The 19,645-nt window shown below is 43.1% G+C and overlaps 2 protein-coding genes across 3 annotated transcripts in view; both read left to right on the forward strand.

The window, feature by feature from the left end:
- The window catches only part of RYR3 (ryanodine receptor 3), a 584,152-nt gene that overhangs the window by 551,385 nt on the left and 13,122 nt on the right, over positions 1-19,645 (forward strand). For both annotated transcript variants that reach the window (XM_025390215.1, XM_025390216.1), the window contains 8 exons: positions 1,820-1,924; positions 3,734-3,815; positions 4,459-5,786; positions 7,661-7,719; positions 8,752-8,923; positions 10,373-10,459; positions 11,753-11,953; positions 15,822-15,952. In XM_025390215.1, coding sequence (XP_025246000.1) covers positions 1,820-1,924; positions 3,734-3,815; positions 4,459-5,786; positions 7,661-7,719; positions 8,752-8,923; positions 10,373-10,459; positions 11,753-11,953; positions 15,822-15,952 — 2,165 coding nt within the window. The remainder of the gene's footprint in view (positions 1-1,819; positions 1,925-3,733; positions 3,816-4,458; positions 5,787-7,660; positions 7,720-8,751; positions 8,924-10,372; positions 10,460-11,752; positions 11,954-15,821; positions 15,953-19,645) is intronic.
- Positions 13,736-14,321, forward strand: LOC112627665 (cytochrome c oxidase subunit 7C, mitochondrial-like). The gene has a single exon (XM_025390220.1). It carries the CDS (start codon positions 13,810-13,812, stop codon positions 13,999-14,001), a length of 192 nt encoding a protein of 63 aa, XP_025246005.1. The 5' UTR covers positions 13,736-13,809; the 3' UTR covers positions 14,002-14,321.

Raw genomic sequence — 19,645 nt, forward strand, 5'->3', positions numbered from 1 at the left:
TAGAGATAGGATTATGCATGGTTTTGTAAGAAATAAGGTCAGCAATTATATCCATCTTGCTGAAACAGAAGACATAGGTAAGGAAAGAAATGGAGAATGTTTTTTACCTTTTCCCATACATCTTCATTTTTTTCCCAAAGAACATTTTTCTTCCAAGAGTCCAAGAGTTTTTAGTGACTTTTTTTTTTACTGGTGATGTGACTGAGCCAAAACTTGTTCTATGAAAAATGTTAAATTCTCATCAAATAAAGATCCATGTGATGAGCCAGCTGGCACCGTCAGATCATATTTGCTCATTAAAAGAAACACAAAACTAAGACCGTCAACTTGAAAGGGAGGATTTTGAGGGGCGATATATCCTTGTCACTCAAGCATTATAAGGACATGAAGAGATAAACATAAAAACAAGTTACTGAAGTTTCACAAAATGCAGTGTACCTAAGGAGATCATTGAATATATTTGATAAGCATCTGATTTGATCTCTGCAAAATCCATCCTCATCTTCAGAACTTCCCATGGAACACGAGCCCAAAAGTAAAGGAGAAGCTCATTTTTGGTGACTGTGTTTCTTTCGGCAACCAGCTTTGTTCCAAAAAGAATCTAATGGTTTCTAGGGATCAGTCACTGAATGTACATAAACAGTGATTTTTAACAAACTTATGTGGTTTGGGAATGCAGGCAGTATTTCTCCTGCTCACCTTTTCAACCTTGGGAATCCTGCCAAGACTTTTCTAGAAATTAGGGTAATATATGTGTTCCTTTTAGAACTTTGTTACTAATTCGGAGATTGGTTAAAGGGTAGAAAAAAATAGACTGTAAAGAAAAGAAAAGAAATGTTGGCTCAATAATGATCTTCAAAAATAGTGAGATTATTGACCACGCACTGTGGCTCATGCCTGTAATCCCAGCACTTTGGGAGGCTAAGGCAGGTGGATCACTTGAGACCAGGAGTTTGAGACCAACCTGGCCAATATGACAAAACCCGGTCTCTATTAAAAATACAAAACAAATCAGCCAGGCATGGTGGCACATGCCTGTAATCTCAGCTACTTGGGAGGCTGAGTCACAAGAATCATTTGAACCCAGTGGGCAGAGGTTGCAGTGAGTCGAGATCATGCCACTGCACTCCAGCCTGGGTGACAGAGAGAGACTCTGTCTTAAACACACACACACACACAGTGAGATTATTAACATGGAAAATGCAAACTAAGTTATTCCTCTACATTTGACTTTCAGAAAAGTTTGTTAGAGATGCTATTATATCTGAAGTTTAGGTTAATAAGAAAATCCTAGAAGTGGTTGAATGCTTAGATTATTACACAGATTTTTTTTTTTTTTTTTTTACTTAATTAGATAGCTGTGTGGTTATCAGCATGTGTAACTTTGCCTGGAAACAATAGGCAGATGAGGGCCTGGTTTTCACACTGTGCTTCACAGCACCCTTGAGTTCCTCCAAAGGCCTCTGAGGCCAAGGTGAGGGTGGGGAGTGTGCCCTTCAGCCCTGTGTCAACCACAGCATTTCCCTGTTTTAAATACTGTTCTCCAGTGTAAGCTCTCATTTTAAGAACTCATTCTGAGGCTAAAAGAAAGTCTCTGAAAATCGCTGGACTGGGAAATCCCTGGTGGTTTTTCCTAGATATGGCATCCTATAATCAGGAAAAGAAAAAAGTAATATCTTGGGAAAATACCGAGCTGTGAAATACTTGACTTTTGGAAAGTCTGTCTGCTCATATAAGTAGGTATCAGATGCCCTTGCTAGGCGGGTTTCAGCGCAACTTGTGATGCTGAAGTGACATAAGAATGTCCTCTTCTCCACAGGGCCCTTGCATTGGTAATCAGCAGAGCCTGGCTCACAGCAGGCTGTGGGACGCCGTGGTTGGCTTCCTCCATGTCTTTGCTAATATGCAGATGAAACTGTCTCAGGTACTGTGGCCCATTCCCTGCACGTGTCATTGTTGTGAAATGCTAAGTCGGTCCTCACTCCTTGGTGTTCCCATTGTGATGTGGCTGTTTGATCAAAGGCTGGACAAGTCATGCATATGAGGTCTCAGTTTTTTAAACTGAAGGCCAAAATGGGAGACAGAAACGGATGCCTCCCGGGGGTCCCAGACAGGCTTTTGCATGAACGCAGCTTCCTTCTTTGTATCTCACCAACCTACCCTTTTTATGATTGCCTCAACATTTGCTTTCTATGGTGCTAATCCTTTCTGCTTCCTTGTCACTGTTTTGTCAACTTATGAACACTCCCTACCAGCCCCATGCGTCCATCTGTCCCACGTTGCATGTCTCTGTAATCCACATCCCTCTTCTCTCTCACCCCTGCTTCCTTCCTCCCTCCCTCCCTGTCTCTGCCTCTCCTTCTCACTCCCCATCTCTCTGGCAAGATGAATCAGAACCGCTCAGAGCATTTATTATGAACAAATAAATGTAGCATATGTAGCAGTTTATTGCCTCTCTCCATGGCAACACCTGAGGGAGGCCTTCAGGAGGTATTTGAGGCTGATTAGAGTAACATTTGCAGCTTTAACTTTTAAATCATGTGTGTCTGAAATTTTCAAGGCTGTCACATCTGCCTCCTCTCTTCTGGAATGTGCTATTTAACCTTTCATTTTTCCCCTTTTGACTCTGGCCTTATGGGAGGAGAGAGTTCCTGGGAGGGCTGCCAATTTGACAGTAAGATGTCCATTCCTATGTCAGCTGGGCAGTGTGGTGCAGTCTCGAGGCGAGAGCCCTGGCCCTGCCACCTCCTCACCAGTGACTTTTGGAAAGCCACTTTCCCTCTCTGGTTTTGGTTTCATCATCTCTAAAATATTCAAAGTTAGAATAAGTGATCTCTGAGGTTTCTTCCCAGCTCTGATATCCTACACTTCTGTGATATTTTGTAAGTAGCTGTGGTACACACCATAGGTGATGAAGATTCCTTTGAAAGTTGAAGGGCTAGGCAAAGAGTTACGGTTGGGTTTTTGGTTTTGGGGTTTTAATTTTTTTTCCTTTTTTCTTTTCTTTTTTTTCTTTTTTTTTTTTTTTTGAGGGGGGTCTGTAAAAGGTATGTGACTCAGAATACATTTTTAATTGAATCTCCAGATTGCCCACCTCAGATCTTCCAAGAATTGTTTTCTACTGTGACATAGGGTATAAAAGCATGGAGTTAGCTTAGCAACGCTCTTCCTGCATTGCTGAAATTAAAACCAAACAGACTAGTATCAAAACCATCCAGAGGAATAGCCTCCATTTTATTGCATTAAAGGGACAAGTGGCACCCAGATCACCACCACCTAGAATTAGGAGACTCTAAATTAATCCAGAAAGAAAGGAGAACCCACTTGGTGATTATAACCTTGACACCTTTACCAGATGTCCAGTGTTCCCATAAAGCTCACTGGTAATTCTCCAGTGTAGAAAATGACAGCATAAGCTACCAGAGATACCTGAAGGCTCTTTGGTGCGTTGGGTTGTTCAGTAGTTTTGGACAACACTTGGTGTATCTGCCACACTGTACTAATGAAAGGAAAAATGTAAAGGAGCTTTGTTGGATGAGTCCTGCTACAGTGAGTCTCCCGGTGCTGCAAACAGTGGACGATAAGGCATCCTCATTGAGAATGAGAAGGACGCTCTTTCCTGACACTGATGCAGCCTGCACCTAACCTTTCCAGAGCAGGCTCTTCTTGCTCACTGCCCTGTACTTTACCGAGGGATCAGATAGCTCAGGGGTATCTCCTGTTTCTGTTCTAGGATTCCAGTCAGATCGAGCTGCTGAAGGAACTCTTGGATCTCCTTCAGGACATGGTGGTGATGCTTCTGTCCCTCCTGGAAGGTTGGGCTGTTTGGTATAACTAGGCCTTCACACAACTGTAATTGGTCTGAGCACTAACCTTACTGATCATGCAGATTATCCTTCTGGCAGGTCACTGATGCCATATGACATTGGTCAGAAAGCCAAATTTTCAGAAACAAAAAATAAAATGAGGGGCACCTGGTCTGATGGACGAAGCCTGAAATCAATTGATTTTCTATCAGTAGGAAAGCCAGAATGAACTGGGGAAAACCTCCAAGCTTTGCTCTTCCCTATCCTCTCCCTCTCCCCATTGCTTTTCAACACATCTGGCTGCCAGTGTGTATGCCAGCCATCTAGTTGGGCACCCTCCTAGGTCTAAGGGGATCAGAGGGACACCATGTATCCCTATGTGTCCCCAATAATCTGATAATGAAACCACTTCCCAGGCCCCAAGCCATGTTAAAGGCAGTGGTATGGCCACCTCCTTCTTCCCTTTGTTTCTTTCCCCCTTGGCTCCTAGTGGTGTAGTCTTTATGGCTTGCTGCTCCCTCCTACATCATCACGGTCAGAGAAGAGCTGACTAATTGGGCACAAAAGTCTTCTAAAACTAGCTACCTGACAATTTACATGATGGCTTGGGTTTATTTATATATTTGTATGTCTTTTTGAACCTGCCTCACAGGGAATGTGGTAAATGGCACCATTGGCAAGCAGATGGTTGACACACTGGTAGAATCATCTACCAATGTAGAAATGATCTTGAAATTCTTTGACATGTTCTTGAAACTTAAAGACTTAACCAGCTCAGACACCTTCAAAGAATACGACCCAGATGGTAAAGGAATTATCTCCAAAAGAGAATTCCAGAAGGCCATGGAAGGGCAAAAACAGTACACGCAGTCAGAGATTGACTTTCTCCTTTCGTGTGCAGAAGCTGATGAGAATGACATGTTTAATTACATTGATTTTGTAGACCGGTTCCATGAGCCGGCCAAGGACATAGGGTTTAATGTGGCTGTGTTATTGACAAATCTTTCTGAACACATGCCAAACGATTCCCGGCTGAAGTGTCTGTTGGACCCAGCAGAAAGTGTGCTAAATTACTTCGAACCCTACCTAGGACGCATCGAGATCATGGGTGGGGCCAAGAAAATTGAGCGTGTTTATTTTGAAATCAGTGAGTCCAGTCGCACTCAGTGGGAGAAGCCCCAGGTGAAGGAATCTAAGCGACAGTTCATTTTTGATGTTGTCAACGAAGGTGGGGAGCAGGAAAAGATGGAGCTGTTTGTGAACTTCTGTGAGGACACCATCTTTGAAATGCAGTTAGCATCTCAGATCTCTGAATCCGATTCAGCGGACAGGCCAGAAGAGGAGGAAGAAGATGAAGATTCTTCTTACGTGTTAGAAATTGCGGGTGAAGAGGAGGAAGACGGGTCTTTCGAGCCGGCCTCTGCATTTGCAATGGCCTGTGCCTCTGTGAAGAGGAACGTCGCCGACTTTCTGAAGAGGGCAACCCTGAAGAACCTCAGGAAGCAGTACAGGAACGTCAAAAAGATGACTGCGAAGGAGCTGGTGAAGGTGCTCTGCTCCTTTTTCTGGATGCTGTTCCTGGGGCTGTTCCAGATGCTCTTCACCGTCCTGGGAGGAATCTTTCAGATCCTCTGGAGCACAGTGTTTGGAGGGGGCCTGGTAGAAGGGGCAAAGAACATCAGAGTGACCAAGATCCTGGGTGACATGCCTGACCCAACCCAATTTGGTATCCATGATGACACTATGGAGGCTGAGAGGGCAGAGGTGATGGAGCCAGGTATCACCACTGAACTAGTACACTTCATAAAGGGGGAGAAGGGAGATACAGATATCATGTCAGACCTCTTTGGACTCCACCCAAAGAAAGAGGGCAGCTTAAAGCATGGGCCTGAAGTGGGTTTGGGTGACCTCTCAGAAATTATTGGCAAGGATGAACCCCCTACGTTAGAGAGTACTGTACAGAAGAAGAGGAAAGCTCAGGTAAGTGTCATCTGTTTCCTTCATCTTCCTTTATCCCCAGCATAAGACTTGTCACCATATCTTGTCATCGGTACTGACACCATTTCCCCAGGAGCCAACACTCTATTAGACAGTGGTTGTGGTGTGATTATGCTGATCTTATAATTCCACCTCTGACATGTCTGCAGAAATCAAGACTTAGATGGTTATCTCAGTGTCTAATCATTGGTTGGTCTTCTAGTTTACATTGTAGAATTCAAACGTGATGGCCTGTAACACTTTGCCTCAGACTTTTATTAGAAGGCTAGTTCTCATGCTGTGCAGATGCATTCAGTGAACTGAAAGCATAGAAAATGAAGAATAACATAAAAGGAGACCTTCCTTTTGAGACCGTGCTTTCTCAGTGTCATAAAAGGTCAAATGATCTCTTATGATTTGGCCTCTCAATGAGTTTGATCATGCTTGGGACATTTTTATCCTTGCAATACACTCACTATTCAGTTAGTACGTCATGTCAGTCAACAAGATTAAGTGAACAAGATAGCAGGAATTCAGAGCCCCTTGACCATGGAAGGTTCTGGGTGTTCCCCTCTATTGTAGTATCCCATTCACAGTGTCACTCTAGCATCAGAGAGAGTAGAGAAATGTGAAAAGATCCAAGCCCAAAAACATTCATTCACTCATTCATTCCATTCTTATTTATTGAATAGTTAATGTGCATTTGTCACTGTTTTAGGCTCTGGGAATATGGTGGTCAATAAGAAACACACTGTCCCTACAGTTTAGTGGTGAATAAAGGCATTGGAAAAGTCAAGACAAGTATAAAGAATGCTAGGAAGGAGAAATGTCAGGTTCTATAGTTCTCTGTAGGAGAGAATGCTGGTTTGAAGATTCAGGGAAGAAAACATCAGAATCAGCATTCCTACAATATTATTCTGTTTTGCTCCCTGATGTAGCCCCATAAACCTAGAACACAGTTTGATACATAACAGGGTCCCATTCCAGGACTGCTGTGTGCCAGCCTGTGTTCTAGGATAGGGGAATACATAGGTTTAAAGCAGAAACAACATTCTTGCTTTCATGAATCTTAACTTCTAGTGGGAGAAGACAACAAATAAGATCATTATTATTTGTGCTGCGTGTTAGAACACGTGAACATGCAATGAGTTACACAGCTAATATAGGCCCATCAGAAACAGGTAGAGGAGGTGTCGGAAAAGGTGTCATCTGAGTCAAGTCCTGACAGGCAGCAGGCACGTGAAAAGCTGGGGCAGGCATACTCCAGGCAGAGGATATGGTTAAGTATCCTCTGGAAGTACGCCTGGAAGGATCGGGAATGTTCCAGGAAGTCTGTGTGTTTGGGTGTGGGACACGAGTCAAATGGTACAAGAAGGGGATGAAGAGAAACACCAGGATCATGCAAGACTTACAGGCTGTGTTGAGGAGCTTGAATTTTACTCCAACTGCAGTGGTCCTCAGCCAGGGGATTGAGATACTGGCAAGAGGATTAAAGACAAGGCAAGAAGCAGCCTGTCAGATGGAGGCAGGCTGATCAAACTTGGTTTGATCTATGTCCCATCTCTTTCTGACCCCATGGATCAGTAGAACCACTGTCATGAGGCTCTCACAATGTCCTAACACAAGTTTCCTCTTTGAATTGAGTAAGTAAGAGAAGGGAGGTTGAGTTTTCAAGTTTCAAATCTTTGTCTTGGCATCTCTTCAGAGTCACTTGATATATATAGCAGGACACTTATGTTCGGTGATCCTGAGAGAAGCAGAAACATGAAAAGAAGCCATTGAAATTTGTGACCAAGAAGCAAATGGCCAAGAAAATGTCTCATCATCATGACCTCGCTTCTTTGAGGAAAGCTTGACTGATTGTTGTTTTTGTCTAGGCAGCAGAGATGAAAGCAGCAAATGAAGCAGAAGGCAAAGTAGAATCCGAGAAGGCAGAGTAAGTTCTTGGTAGCATCAACTACTCTAACTGCTATGGTAGATAGTTCTTAGGCCAGGCAGAGTGGCTTACACCTGTAGTCCCAGCACTTTGAGAGACTGAGGCTGGAGGATCACTTGAACCCAGGACTTCGAGACCAGCTTAGGCATCATAATGAGACCCCATCTCTACAAAAAATACAAAAATTGCTGGGCATGGTGGTGTGCACCTGTAGTCCCAGCTACTTGGGAGGCTGAGGTGGGAGGATTGCTTGAGCCCAAGAGGTCGAGGCTGCAGTGAACCAAGATCACATCACTGCACTCCAAGCTGGGCAACAGAGCAAGACCCTGTCTCAAAAACAAAAAAAAAAAAAAAAAAGGAAAAAAGAAAAAAAGAAAATAAGGAGAAAAATAAGGAAAAAAGAAAATAAGAGATAGCATCTGATATTCTGTTGCTATAGTGAATAGAAAACTTGATTTCTATCAATGCAAGCAATTATTCTGCAAGCCCTGGGTATATTTTCTTTTACCCTAGCTATATAATAAATACATTATATTCATCTTGCTAAGTTTATAATCCCACTAGCAGATCAGAGTTTCACTCTCTGGCCAGATGACTTTGCAACTTCACATATTGACGACAATGATATCTAATGTTTATTAAATACCTATTATTTGTCAGGCCTGTGCTCAGGTCTTTTATACAATATCTTATTAAATCTTGCCAGAAGCTTAGAAGAGTAGGTACTATTGCTTAGAAAATAAAGGGTAACTTCAGAAGGGGAAAAAAAATTGTTAAGTCTAATTTCAGAAGAGTACAAACTTGTATATAGCTGATGTACACCAAGATCATGGTTCATCCAAGTGGTCGCCACTCATTAAATATAAATTTAATGTCCAGCCACTGTGGGTTGATAGAGACCTGAAGTTTCCACCCTCAAGGAATGATTCCACCTCCTGCCCCCTCAACCCAGATTTCTCTTTAATCTCGTCTCCTGTTTTGGGCCAGACCGCCCTCCCTTCTGCCTGCTGAGTGGGTTTCCCATTTCTGCAGCATGGAAGATGGAGAGAAGGAAGACAAAGACAAAGAAGAGGAGCAAGCCGAGCACCTGTGGACAGAAGTGACAAAAAAGAAGAAGCGGCGGTGTGGTCAGAAGACTGAGAAGCCGGAAGCTTTCACAGCCAATTTCTTTAAAGGGCTGGACATCTATCAGACCAAGTTACTGGTAAGTGCTCCAGCCTTGGCCCTGTCCACGGTACAGGCATTGGCCCAGGCAGATGGCAGAGAGGTGTCGCTGATTTGTTTCACTGCTTGGTCAGTGACACTTCCTTCCCTTTCTCATTCCTACACTTTCTTCTTCCCATCTCTCTACTTGTTCCTTTTCTGTTGGAGGAAAAGAAAAGGGGGAGAGCCTGGAAAGAACCACAGTCCTCCAACAGCTCTGCTATCAGCAGGGTGTCCTCTGTCACCTGTTTCCTTACCAGGAGAGCAGGAACACCTCTTTCTACCTAGTCCTTTATGTCTATTATGTGGGGACTTAGCTGATCCTGGTCCAAAAGCTCAGAAGTGGTTTGATCATGTGGGAATCAGAAGGAATGTTCCTGTTATGTTAGCTTCCCACACTAGTCCTCCAAACCTTGACTGTTCTATAGGCAATCAAACCTTAGAACAGCTTGTAATATTCTTTCTCTGATACATTGCCTCCTGAGGTATAGTGGCTGAAGGCCAGGACCACACCTTCCCTAGCACCATTGGTGAGGGCTCCCCACAGAGAGACTGGGAACTTTACCCAGGCAGCTTCCGCTCCAGTCTGTGGATGCCGATTTTTCTGGGGAACAGGGCAGCGAGAATGGGAATGTTGCTTCCAACAAGGGAGGAGACGAGGCTCCTGGAACTGTAACTCGGAAAGGAATGAGGACACATTGCTGCCTGAGGCCACAGAATGGCTACATCCAGGCTGGGAGTTGCCAGGGTCTTCTGCGAGCCTAGATTACTTACAATTTCCTAACAGACTGCTTGCTGCGAATACGCATACACACAGCACTTCAAGGCAAGGCTCGAGTCCTCTGCTGGTGGCATGTTTAGGCCTTTGGCTCCCTGAGCAATAAGCCAGAGCAGGATTCTTTATAGCAATTCTAAAGCAATTTTTTTTTTAATCAACATTTTGGTTCCATGTTCATGACATGACACAGTCATGCCATGGCTGTGTTAAGAATGCCAAGGTTGGCCCGGTGCAGTGGCTCATGCCTGTAATCCCAGCACTTTGGGAGGCCAAGATGGGTGGTTCATGAGGTCAGGAGATCGAGACCATCCTGGTTAACATGGTGAAACCCCGTCTCTAGTAAAAATACAAAAAAATTAGCCGAGTATGTTGGTGGGCACCTGTAGTCCCAGCTACTCGGGAGGCTGAGGCAGGAGAATGGCGTGAACCCGGGAGGCAGAGCTTGCAGTGAGCCGAGATTGCGCCACTGCACTCCAGCCTGGGGGACAGAGGGAGACTCCATCTCAAAAAAAAAAAAAAAAAAAAGAATGCCAGGGTTGCCCTAGAAGAGTGGTCATCCAAGAGAAAGATGAGTCATGTGTGAACTTCTAACGAGAATTGACCTGTGTAAAAGTAGGAAGTTCTCTTTTCCTTCCAAAGCTCTTCTACTTCTGCCTGTCCTTTTCTTTGCAGCATTACCTGGCCAGGAATTTCTACAACCTGAGGTTCCTTGCTCTGTTTGTAGCCTTCGCTATCAACTTCATCCTGCTTTTTTATAAGGTGATACTTCATTCAGGGGTTATTTGCTAAATATGCTGTATACTAAGTATACTATGTGTAGAAAAAGAATCATGACAGAACTTGTGTTCTTAATTGTAGCAAACATTCTAATAGGTAGCAAATTTCTAAGACATTGGCTTCTAAAAGGAATACAGTTTCTAGCAGTGGAGAGACTACTGACAAGGGAGCCAGTTAGGGGACTATTTCAATGGTTCATGCTTATTTTAGTTGTTACTTGAATTTAGTCTTCAAATACTTGCTGAGCATCTACCATGAGCTAGACCCTATATTAGGAACCACAAGGTATTTCAAAATGAATAATAAACACAATTCATTCTTTCTTCAAGGAATAAGGTAACCAAGAGGCATTATAGCTAGCCTATTTGTTAGAAGCGTCATAAAGGAAAAATTCACAGGATTTGGAAAGAGAGGGGACTGCTCAAGTTAAACGAAGGTTTTGAACATTGGCAAGTGGGTGTTGCATGCTGTAGGCATGTAATAATTATTAGTGCAATGGATTAATGAAGGCTCCTGAATTCTCAACATAATGTTTAACTGGCTTTTCTATCTCTTGCCTATCTCCCTTTCTACCTAAAACCACCAATCTAATTTGTATGAAACATTGTTTTATCCACCTCAACTTTCCACTCGACAAACTAATGACCTTCTGTTGCCCATAAAAGAAAAATGGAAGTCTATAGCCAAGAGAGGCAAAGCTTGGTTTTAAACACGTTGAGGTTGAGGTGACTTCAGACAGACAGCCAAGGAGACAAAGCCAGCAAGCAGTTGGAGCTACAGGACAAAGCCTCAGAGACGTAGATTTGAGAGTCATATGTGTAAGAATAGCAGCTGAAGCCATGAATGTAAATGGCATCTCAGAAAGAATGGAAAATACTGAGTCTGGCTGGGTGGCAGTGGTGGGTGGGGCAGCGGGCACACACATGCTTCTGTGTGTGTGTGTCTCAGCCTCCTCTCAGGCCACAGCATGATCAGAATATTTCCTTCTGTGGCATAAGGATTATAAGCATATGTAGTAAAAGTTTCCTAATTTTAATTTTTTTGCTTTCTTTTCAAGAGATAGGTTTTTATCTCCTTTTTAAAAGTGTATTTGCAATTATTAGAGATACTGGGTGATTCCTAGTCATAAGTTACCTAAAAATCTCATTCATTCAGCAAGTAATGTTGAGTCACTACTATTTGTACAGCATATGCTAACCATATAAAATATTTGAGGAGTGCCCAGTGGCTGAGGTTCTTTTGATGTTTAATAAGTAAGTGTGTGTTTTGGGCCAGGTCACTGAAGAACCTTTAGAAGAAGAGACAGAGGATGTTGCAAACCTATGGAATTCATTTAATGACGAGGAAGAGGAAGAAGCGATGGTGTTCTTTGTCCTTCAGGAGAGCACTGGGTATATGGCACCAACGCTGCGGGCCCTGGCCATCATCCACACCATCATCTCTCTAGTCTGTGTGGTGGGCTACTACTGCCTGAAGGTGAGCTGTTGGCCACTCTGGATCTAATCTGACTCCTTGAGGAACAAGTGTCCTTTCTGAGCCCAGCCAGCCCTTTGCTCGAAGACTTTGCTATTTGTAAAGGTCTTTGTAAGTTCCGTGGAGCAGCAGCAGCGCATCACCTGGGAGCTGCCTAGACCTGCAGAGTCTCAGGCCTCATCCCAGGTCTTTTTTTTTTTGAGATGGAGTTTCGCTCTTGTCTCCCGGGCTGGAGTGCAGTGACACAATCTCGGCTCACTGCAACCTCCGCCTCCCGGGTTCAAGCAATTCTCCTGTCTCAGCCTCCCAAGTAGCTGGGATTACAGGTGTCTGCCACCACGCCCAGCTAATTTTTGTATTTTTTAGTAGAGACGGGGTTTCACCATGTTGGCCAGGCTGGTCCTGAACTCCTGACCTCAGGTAATCCACCTGCCTCGGCCTCCCAAAGTGCTAGGACTACAGGCGTGAGCCACTGCGCCCAGCCCCCAAGTCTTTTAACTCAGAATCTACCACTTAGCATGATCATTGGGAAATTTGTACGCACTTTCAAGTTCAAGAAGCCTTGCGCTAGGAGTCCCATTTCAGGTACCTCTTGTTGAATTTCATAGAACTAGAGTCATCAGGCTAAGTCACATGAGAGCTAGTTATGAGAGAGTCTTCTGATCTTTGAATTGATGTCAAAATTTTTATAAAAATACCTTTTCATTAGGCGGTAACCAAGATCTCAGAAGAAAGCTTACTGATGTGTTAGTTTTCAGTTATCTGTTGCTGCATAACAAACCACTCTAAAACTTAGTGGTCTAAAATGACAGCTGTTTACCTCTCTGATTCTGTGAGATGACTGGCACATTTGGGCAGTTCCTCTGCTGTATGTAAAGGGGCTACATTTGCAGCCATTTGTGAGCTCAGCTGGGCTGGAATGGCCAAGATGGCACATTCCCATGCCTGGCAGCTCCATGGGGGGACAACTGGAAGGATGGGCTCAGCTGGGGTAGCTGGGCCTCTCTCTCGCTCCCTCTTTCTCTCTGTGTAGATTCAGAGCATCTCCTTCTCCATGTGGCCTTTCCACATGCTCTGTCCAGTGGGGTAGCTAGACTTCTTGCATGATGGCTTGGGTTTCCAAAAAGAGCATGGAGGTGGAAGCTGCTAAGCCTTCCTGAGTCTTAGGCCCAGAACTGGCACAGTGTCATTTCCATTGCATTCTGTGGTTTAAGGGAAGTCACGTGGCCATCCCAGATTCACTGCTGCATGGTAGAGGGGAGAGGCGCTACACAAAGGCATGAATTCCAGGAGGCATGGTTCCTTGGGGCCATATTCAGAACCACTACAGTTATGTCAATCTCCAGTCATTCAATTTTTGGTGTCCCAAGTCCAGTTCCAGTTCTGCTACATCATAATTTTGTTTTTCTCACTGCTTTTCTCATTACATGTTTTTCTTCCTTCTCTTGAGTAGGAAATCTCCTTAAGTACAGCAAGCCATCTTCTTCCTGGGAAGAGTCCAGGAAATATTTTCCTATATTGTGGTCCTTTCTTCCCCCAGTGAACTGTAGTGTCATGTAGGAAGTCCAGCTACCGTGCTGAAGAGACCTTGTGCCCTGGGCCACACTAAGGACTCCATTGCAACTATGAAAGTGCAAATTCTGGAGTCAGGCTGCCTGGGTTGAACTCACAACTCTGCCACTTAAACTCCCAGTCCTCTATCTTCTCATCCGTAAAAATGAGTATTGTTATTTTCCCATCTTTCCTTTTGGTCCTTGAGCACGGAGGGGGGAACAAGGTCATGAAAACAAGGTCTTAGTGAGGTGCCGCCATTTCATCCGTCCTCGGTCTGCGCCTTTCGCAGGGCTTCCAGCAGCGCTATGTTGGGCGAGAGTGTCCGGAGGTTCACAACCTCTGTGGTCTGTAGGAGCCACTCTGAGGAGGGCCCTGGGAAGAATTTGCCATTTTCAGTGGAAAACAAGTGGACGTTACTAGCTAAGATGTGTTTGTACTTTGGATCTGTATTTGCTACACCCTTCCTTCTAGTAAGACACCAACTGCTTAAAACATAAGGATGTTTCAGTTCATCCATTTAACAGATATGAAGAGCATTTTAAGAGATGCAGCCTCTGGAAATGGATCAAACTCTAACTCATATGGCATACTAGATATGTTTGTCAATAAACTTATGACATGAATGCTTAATGCCTCTTTTTTGAAATAGGGAATGTAATAATTGGCCATTTGCCTACTTTATTATTTGGGTAACATTCCAGTATTACTCTGTGAGTTAGCTTATTTAATGGTGTTAAACTGAGGTTATATTAAATTTTTGATTCCCAGGTCAGGATTTTATTGGTAATTTATATAATAAAAGGGAAATACAAATCGATCTTTAAGAAAATGAGTATTGTTGCTAAAGTTGCTGGGGCGATTAAATGTAGTAGTATGTGTAAATGTACTCAGAACACGTAGTAAACCCTCAAGCACGTTCGCTGCTGCTCCTTAGTTTGTGATCCTAGAGTTCAGCTTATTAGATGGAGTACAGATTATACTGTGACCTGGAGAAAACAAAAAAGAAACACTATTTAGCAAGTAAAGAATGTGGAAGTTCTGTTTACGAGAGTATACAAACTTCTAGAAGATTGAAGGGGAATGTTTGGAATCCCAGAGATGAGCACCCCTCTGCAACTTGATATTGCTGCTGTTCTTCAGAGTCACTCAGAGCACAGCAGGCCTTAGTCGGTCGCTGAGCTTTGCCTCACCTCCCACATCATCTGTGCACTAACAGTCATCATCAGGTCCTCACAGTGTGCAGTGGCTGCTAGCCTTGGCCACCTTCCTATCGTGAGTTTTTCAGTTTATCAGTGTTATTTCATTGTTTTAAAGAAAAACAGGGCAAGAGGTAACTCTTTACAAATCACTGTCTGAATTTTGTTCTTTTGTTTTGGACAAAAGCAATGTGGGGTACATGCATATCATGGGTTTGGAGATGAAGGTTTCAAGGATGTCGCCAAGTAGCCAGTGGCATCTCAGCTGAGATGACGAGATGAGATGACCTAGCTCTGTCTGAATTAAGCTTTTTCTGGCTGGAGGAGCTTTGTCAACTGTGACTTCTCATTTCCTAGGATTTCAGCAATATCCTCTGGCCTCATTAACTGTCCCATGCTTGGAGTGTGTGTGCACTTAGTGATGGCTGGGGCAAGTGGATTATTTTCCAATCCCTTTCTGGGTTCCCCTTTGGCAGTAGGTCCTTATAGCCATATCACTATATCTAGTCTAAAATAAAAGTTCCGATTATAAAAGAATGGAGAGTGATAGTAGGAAACAAGTATGCCACTACCAGGAAGGAGCTCTTTGCGGACAGAATCTCAGGAAGAAAACTTGAATACAGAAAGACTGAATCCTCTCATTCTAACTATGAAACCATGTTTCATGAACTCACCTTCCAAGCCATGAGATAAATATGGCCCTGTACATTGAAGGGAGTTGGAACATTTCATCCTATTCCTGTGGCATCCATCCCGTAGAATGGTTTATTGTCCTTTCTAAATCTTGGTTCACCTCCAGCCGAGGAGTCTTAGGAGTCCTAACTCATTCAGCCCGGGCATGGCCTGCACACTAGCATCGGTCAGGGAGTCTAGTTTGTATGAATATTAGCTGTCTAACTGAAAACTTAAAGGGCGACCCAAATTAGACCAGGTTTAAAGAGGTAGGGGTATTTAGCCAAAGAGAATCATTGGGCTTTGATCCCACAACTAGGCACCCTAATAATTCCACTATAAGGAGATTGCTGCTCTGAAGTTGGAAGGTTAATTTGTGACAAAGACCTGGGAGCACGTGCTTTAATCACAAAGCCTGCTCTGAGTAACCATTGTCTTCCCACTCGTAGGTGCCTTTGGTGGTATTCAAAAGGGAAAAAGAAATCGCCAGGAAGCTGGAGTTTGATGGCCTATATATCACCGAACAGCCATCTGAAGATGACATCAAGGGGCAATGGGACCGCTTGGTGATCAACACACCGTGAGTGTCCCTCTACCTCAACCTAAAAAGGAGATGGAGTCTCTACTGTAAATAGAGTAACTCTTTCCTCCTGGCCTTAAAACTGGTTAATACAAACTTTCTTTTGGTTTCTGGGACTTTTCTCCCTTGCCTCTTCAATAAAGCCACTTACTGCCTATCAAATACTTGTATAGACTTCTATTAGTTTAACAGGGACAGAAGATATTATCGGATTTGATTTAGACCAGACAGTCCAGTACAATATTGCTTAAATTAGTTTTCCATGTTCGAGTCACCCAGTGTTTCCAGGCTTAAGTGGCCAAGGAGTCTAGAGATCCAGTTGATCAGCTTCAGCTTTTCCATAGCCTTCCATGGCACAGCACTGCTATAACTGTGCCATCTCTTAAGTCGTCGTCTTCTTTGTTTTTTTTTTCTTGAGACGGAGTCTCCCTCTGTCACCCAGGCTGGAGTGCAGTGGCGCGATCTCAGCTCACTGCAAGCTCCGCCTCCCGGGTTCACGCCATTCTCCTGCCTCAGCCTCCCAAGTAGCTAGGACTACAGGCGCCCGCCACTGCGCCCGGCTAATTTTTTTGTATTTTCAGTAGAGACGGGGTTTCACTGTGTTAGCCAGGATGGTCTCGATCTCCTGACCTGGTGATCCACCCACTTCGGCCTCCCAAAGTGCTGGGATTACAGGCGTGAGCCACCACGCCTGGCCTGAAGTCTTCTTAACCAAATAGCCTGCTTGGTAAGAGGCCTCCTCTTAACATAAGATTGAGAGGCACTTACATGGGCAGGTAAATAGAGCTGTCTGGTAGGGATGTGAAGACCTGTGGAGGCAAGCCTGCCTTCTTATAGGCATGCAGCGCTGTGGTGGGAAGAAGGAAGAGCACTGACTGACAGGCAGGCAACACCAAGGCTCTGAAGCTTACTGGTCTGTGAACTTGCACAAGGTAATCAAGCCTTCTCAGCCTTAGTTTCCTCATCAGTAATAGAGGGATGAGAATATCATCCTACAGAGGATCAATGAATGTATGTGGCAAATGTTTGGCACATGCCTGGCACGTGGTAGGCATTAAGCTGTTGCTCATTCCCTTTCCCCTAACTATCCAAAACACGGCCATCACCATTAGCAAATGTCACGCTCTAATGACAGTTGATTCACAAAGTAAGTGATACTTTCAAGATAAATTAATGTGGTAAAAGAAAAGAAATAGGGTCAAACATGTAAACAAAGGTGACTGTGTTGAAACTCAGGTGTGCCAATTAAGCTAGGCATGTTAAGAAACAGCAACCCTGACTCCAGGGGAAGAAAACTGTGTCCTATCCAAAGATGATCAGGCAAACTGAGAAGCAGCTCTGCAAAGGTCCAACTAAGTGTATTTCTTTATATTCTCCAGAAAAGGAAGGCTCTTCTCTTAGAAGGGGGAAAATGTGAACGGGCACATCCTTACATCCTAAGTCTGTCCCTGCCTGCGGGTCCCCTGCCAATCTTCTCACACAAGGAAAAGCACTGTTTCTGATGCTTTGTCATTACATTACAGAAGTCTTAGATACTATTAAATCCTTTGGTAAGCTTTGTGCAATCATCAGTAATGCTTATGTCTTGTTATACAAGGGGATATGGCCTAAAAGTCCCAGTAAGAAGGCAGTTCAATTTCAGCCGGGCGCAGTGGTTCACACCTGTAATCCCAGCACTTTGGGAGGCCGAGGCGGGTGGATCACAAGGTCAGGAGTTCAAGACCAGCCTGGCCAACATAGTGAAACCCCGTCTCTACTAAAAATACAAAACAAACAGCTAGGCATGGTGGTGGGTGCCTGTAATCCCAGCTACTTGGGAGTCTGAGGCAAGCAGAATCACTTGAACCTGGGAGGTGGAGGTTGCAGTGGGCTGAGATCACACCACTGCACTCCAGCCTGGGCGACAGAGCGAGACTTCGTCTCAAAAAAAAAAAAAAAAAGAAGGGCAGTTCAATTTCTAGAAATGTATCCTAAGGAGATAATGAGACAAGTATGCTAAAATGTCCCAACAAAGGTATTTGCCAATATTTTTTACTTAGAGTGGCTTAAACGTCCATGAGTAGGAAATGCATAAATAAATAGCTATTTTTTAAAATTTTAGGTAGACCAGTGTTTAATTTTTTTCACAATGGCATCATAGTACATGTTCATGTTTTGTAACTTGATTTTTTTCAGTTAACTATATGTCATGGGAGCTTTCTTTTTAAAATTTTTACTTTTATATTGTTAAGCACACATAAATAAGAACATATAAAATGTATATGTACATTTTACAGTATAATTATAAAGCAAAAAGGTTAAAAAATAGAACATTACTGAGAGCTTAAAAATCCCCTGTATTATCCTTCCTGATCATACCTTCCCAACCCACAGCTATCTACATTTTTGATGTTCATTAGTGGTTAGTAATATTAATTCTTAAATAATTAGCAATCAGTGATATTAGTGATATTCATTCTCCTGCTTTATAGTTTTCCCACTTAGGTATTTGTCCCTAAATATATTTTGACTCTTTTGACTATTCTGAACTTAATATAAATGGAATTATACTATATACATTATACTATCACTTGAATTTTTTTAGCATTATTGTTTGGAAACTCACCCATGTTGATGTATGTAGCTATAGTTTGTTCATTTTCAAAGCTGTAGTATTTTCCATCATGTATATTATCACATTTGTCTATTTTCCTGACGGTAAATATTTCAACTTGTTTTCTAAAGTTTCTGGCTTTTATAAACAGTGCTACAGTGAACATTCTTATACCTGATACACAAGTCGAAGAATTTCTCTAGAGTATAGACCCAGGAGAGAAATTTGCCAAATAGTAGGATATGCAAAATGTTTGTTCCAATTTATACTCCGAACAGTACTATATTAGTTTCTACTTCTCTACTTCTTTGCTGGCACTTATTGGCCAATAATTTTGCTGATCTAGTAGGTGTATAATGGCACCTCGTTGTACATTTCGCTGATTACTAAATGGGTTGAGCATCTGGTACTTCTTCCCTGAACATTCATGTCTAGATGTACTACTTTATTTATCCGCTTTCCTTCTGAAGGTCTGTTCTCTATGGCACACTTTAAGGACTAGTAACAAGTAAAAGTCTGTTTTCTACCTTCAAGGAGTTTGCATACCTAGTCAGGGGACAAGAAATGCAGAATGCTCAGATGAAGGTAAGACCGTATCTATGAAAGGGTCATGCCCAGAGCCTGTGGTCCTTGGCCCTTCAGCATCACTTGTGGAATCTTGTGCTTAGAACAAAATACGACCAGGCTGAGTTGTATGTTACAGACCATTTGTATAAATGATTTAAGAGAAAGGCGGTATCAGTGTGGCAGAGAGAGCATGGCTTGATTTTTATTTGTTTTATTTTCCATTTGAATGCAGTGCATAAAATATCAAGTAGCAATGTACAAGGAAGAAAGTCAAAATAATTATTTTCATCCCCCAGAGATAAAATATTAGCAGTTTACTCTGTAACACCAGCATTTGTTTTTGCTTTCAAGTGGCATTTAAATGTTTAAGACAAAGAAACTGCTTTAACAAACCAAAAACAAGCAAAAAAAAAAAAATTCTGCCACCCTGTTGGGGGAGAGGCGGCTTTTGCTGGGGTTATTCTTCTGAGACGTCAGTGAATAGTGGGAGCTCTTCATTTCCTTATCAACAACTTGGGTGGTCTCTGGAGAAT

Source organism: Theropithecus gelada, chromosome 7a (assembly GCF_003255815.1).
Source record: "Theropithecus gelada isolate Dixy chromosome 7a, Tgel_1.0, whole genome shotgun sequence".
In the NCBI taxonomy this organism is placed as follows: domain Eukaryota; kingdom Metazoa; phylum Chordata; class Mammalia; order Primates; family Cercopithecidae; genus Theropithecus; species Theropithecus gelada.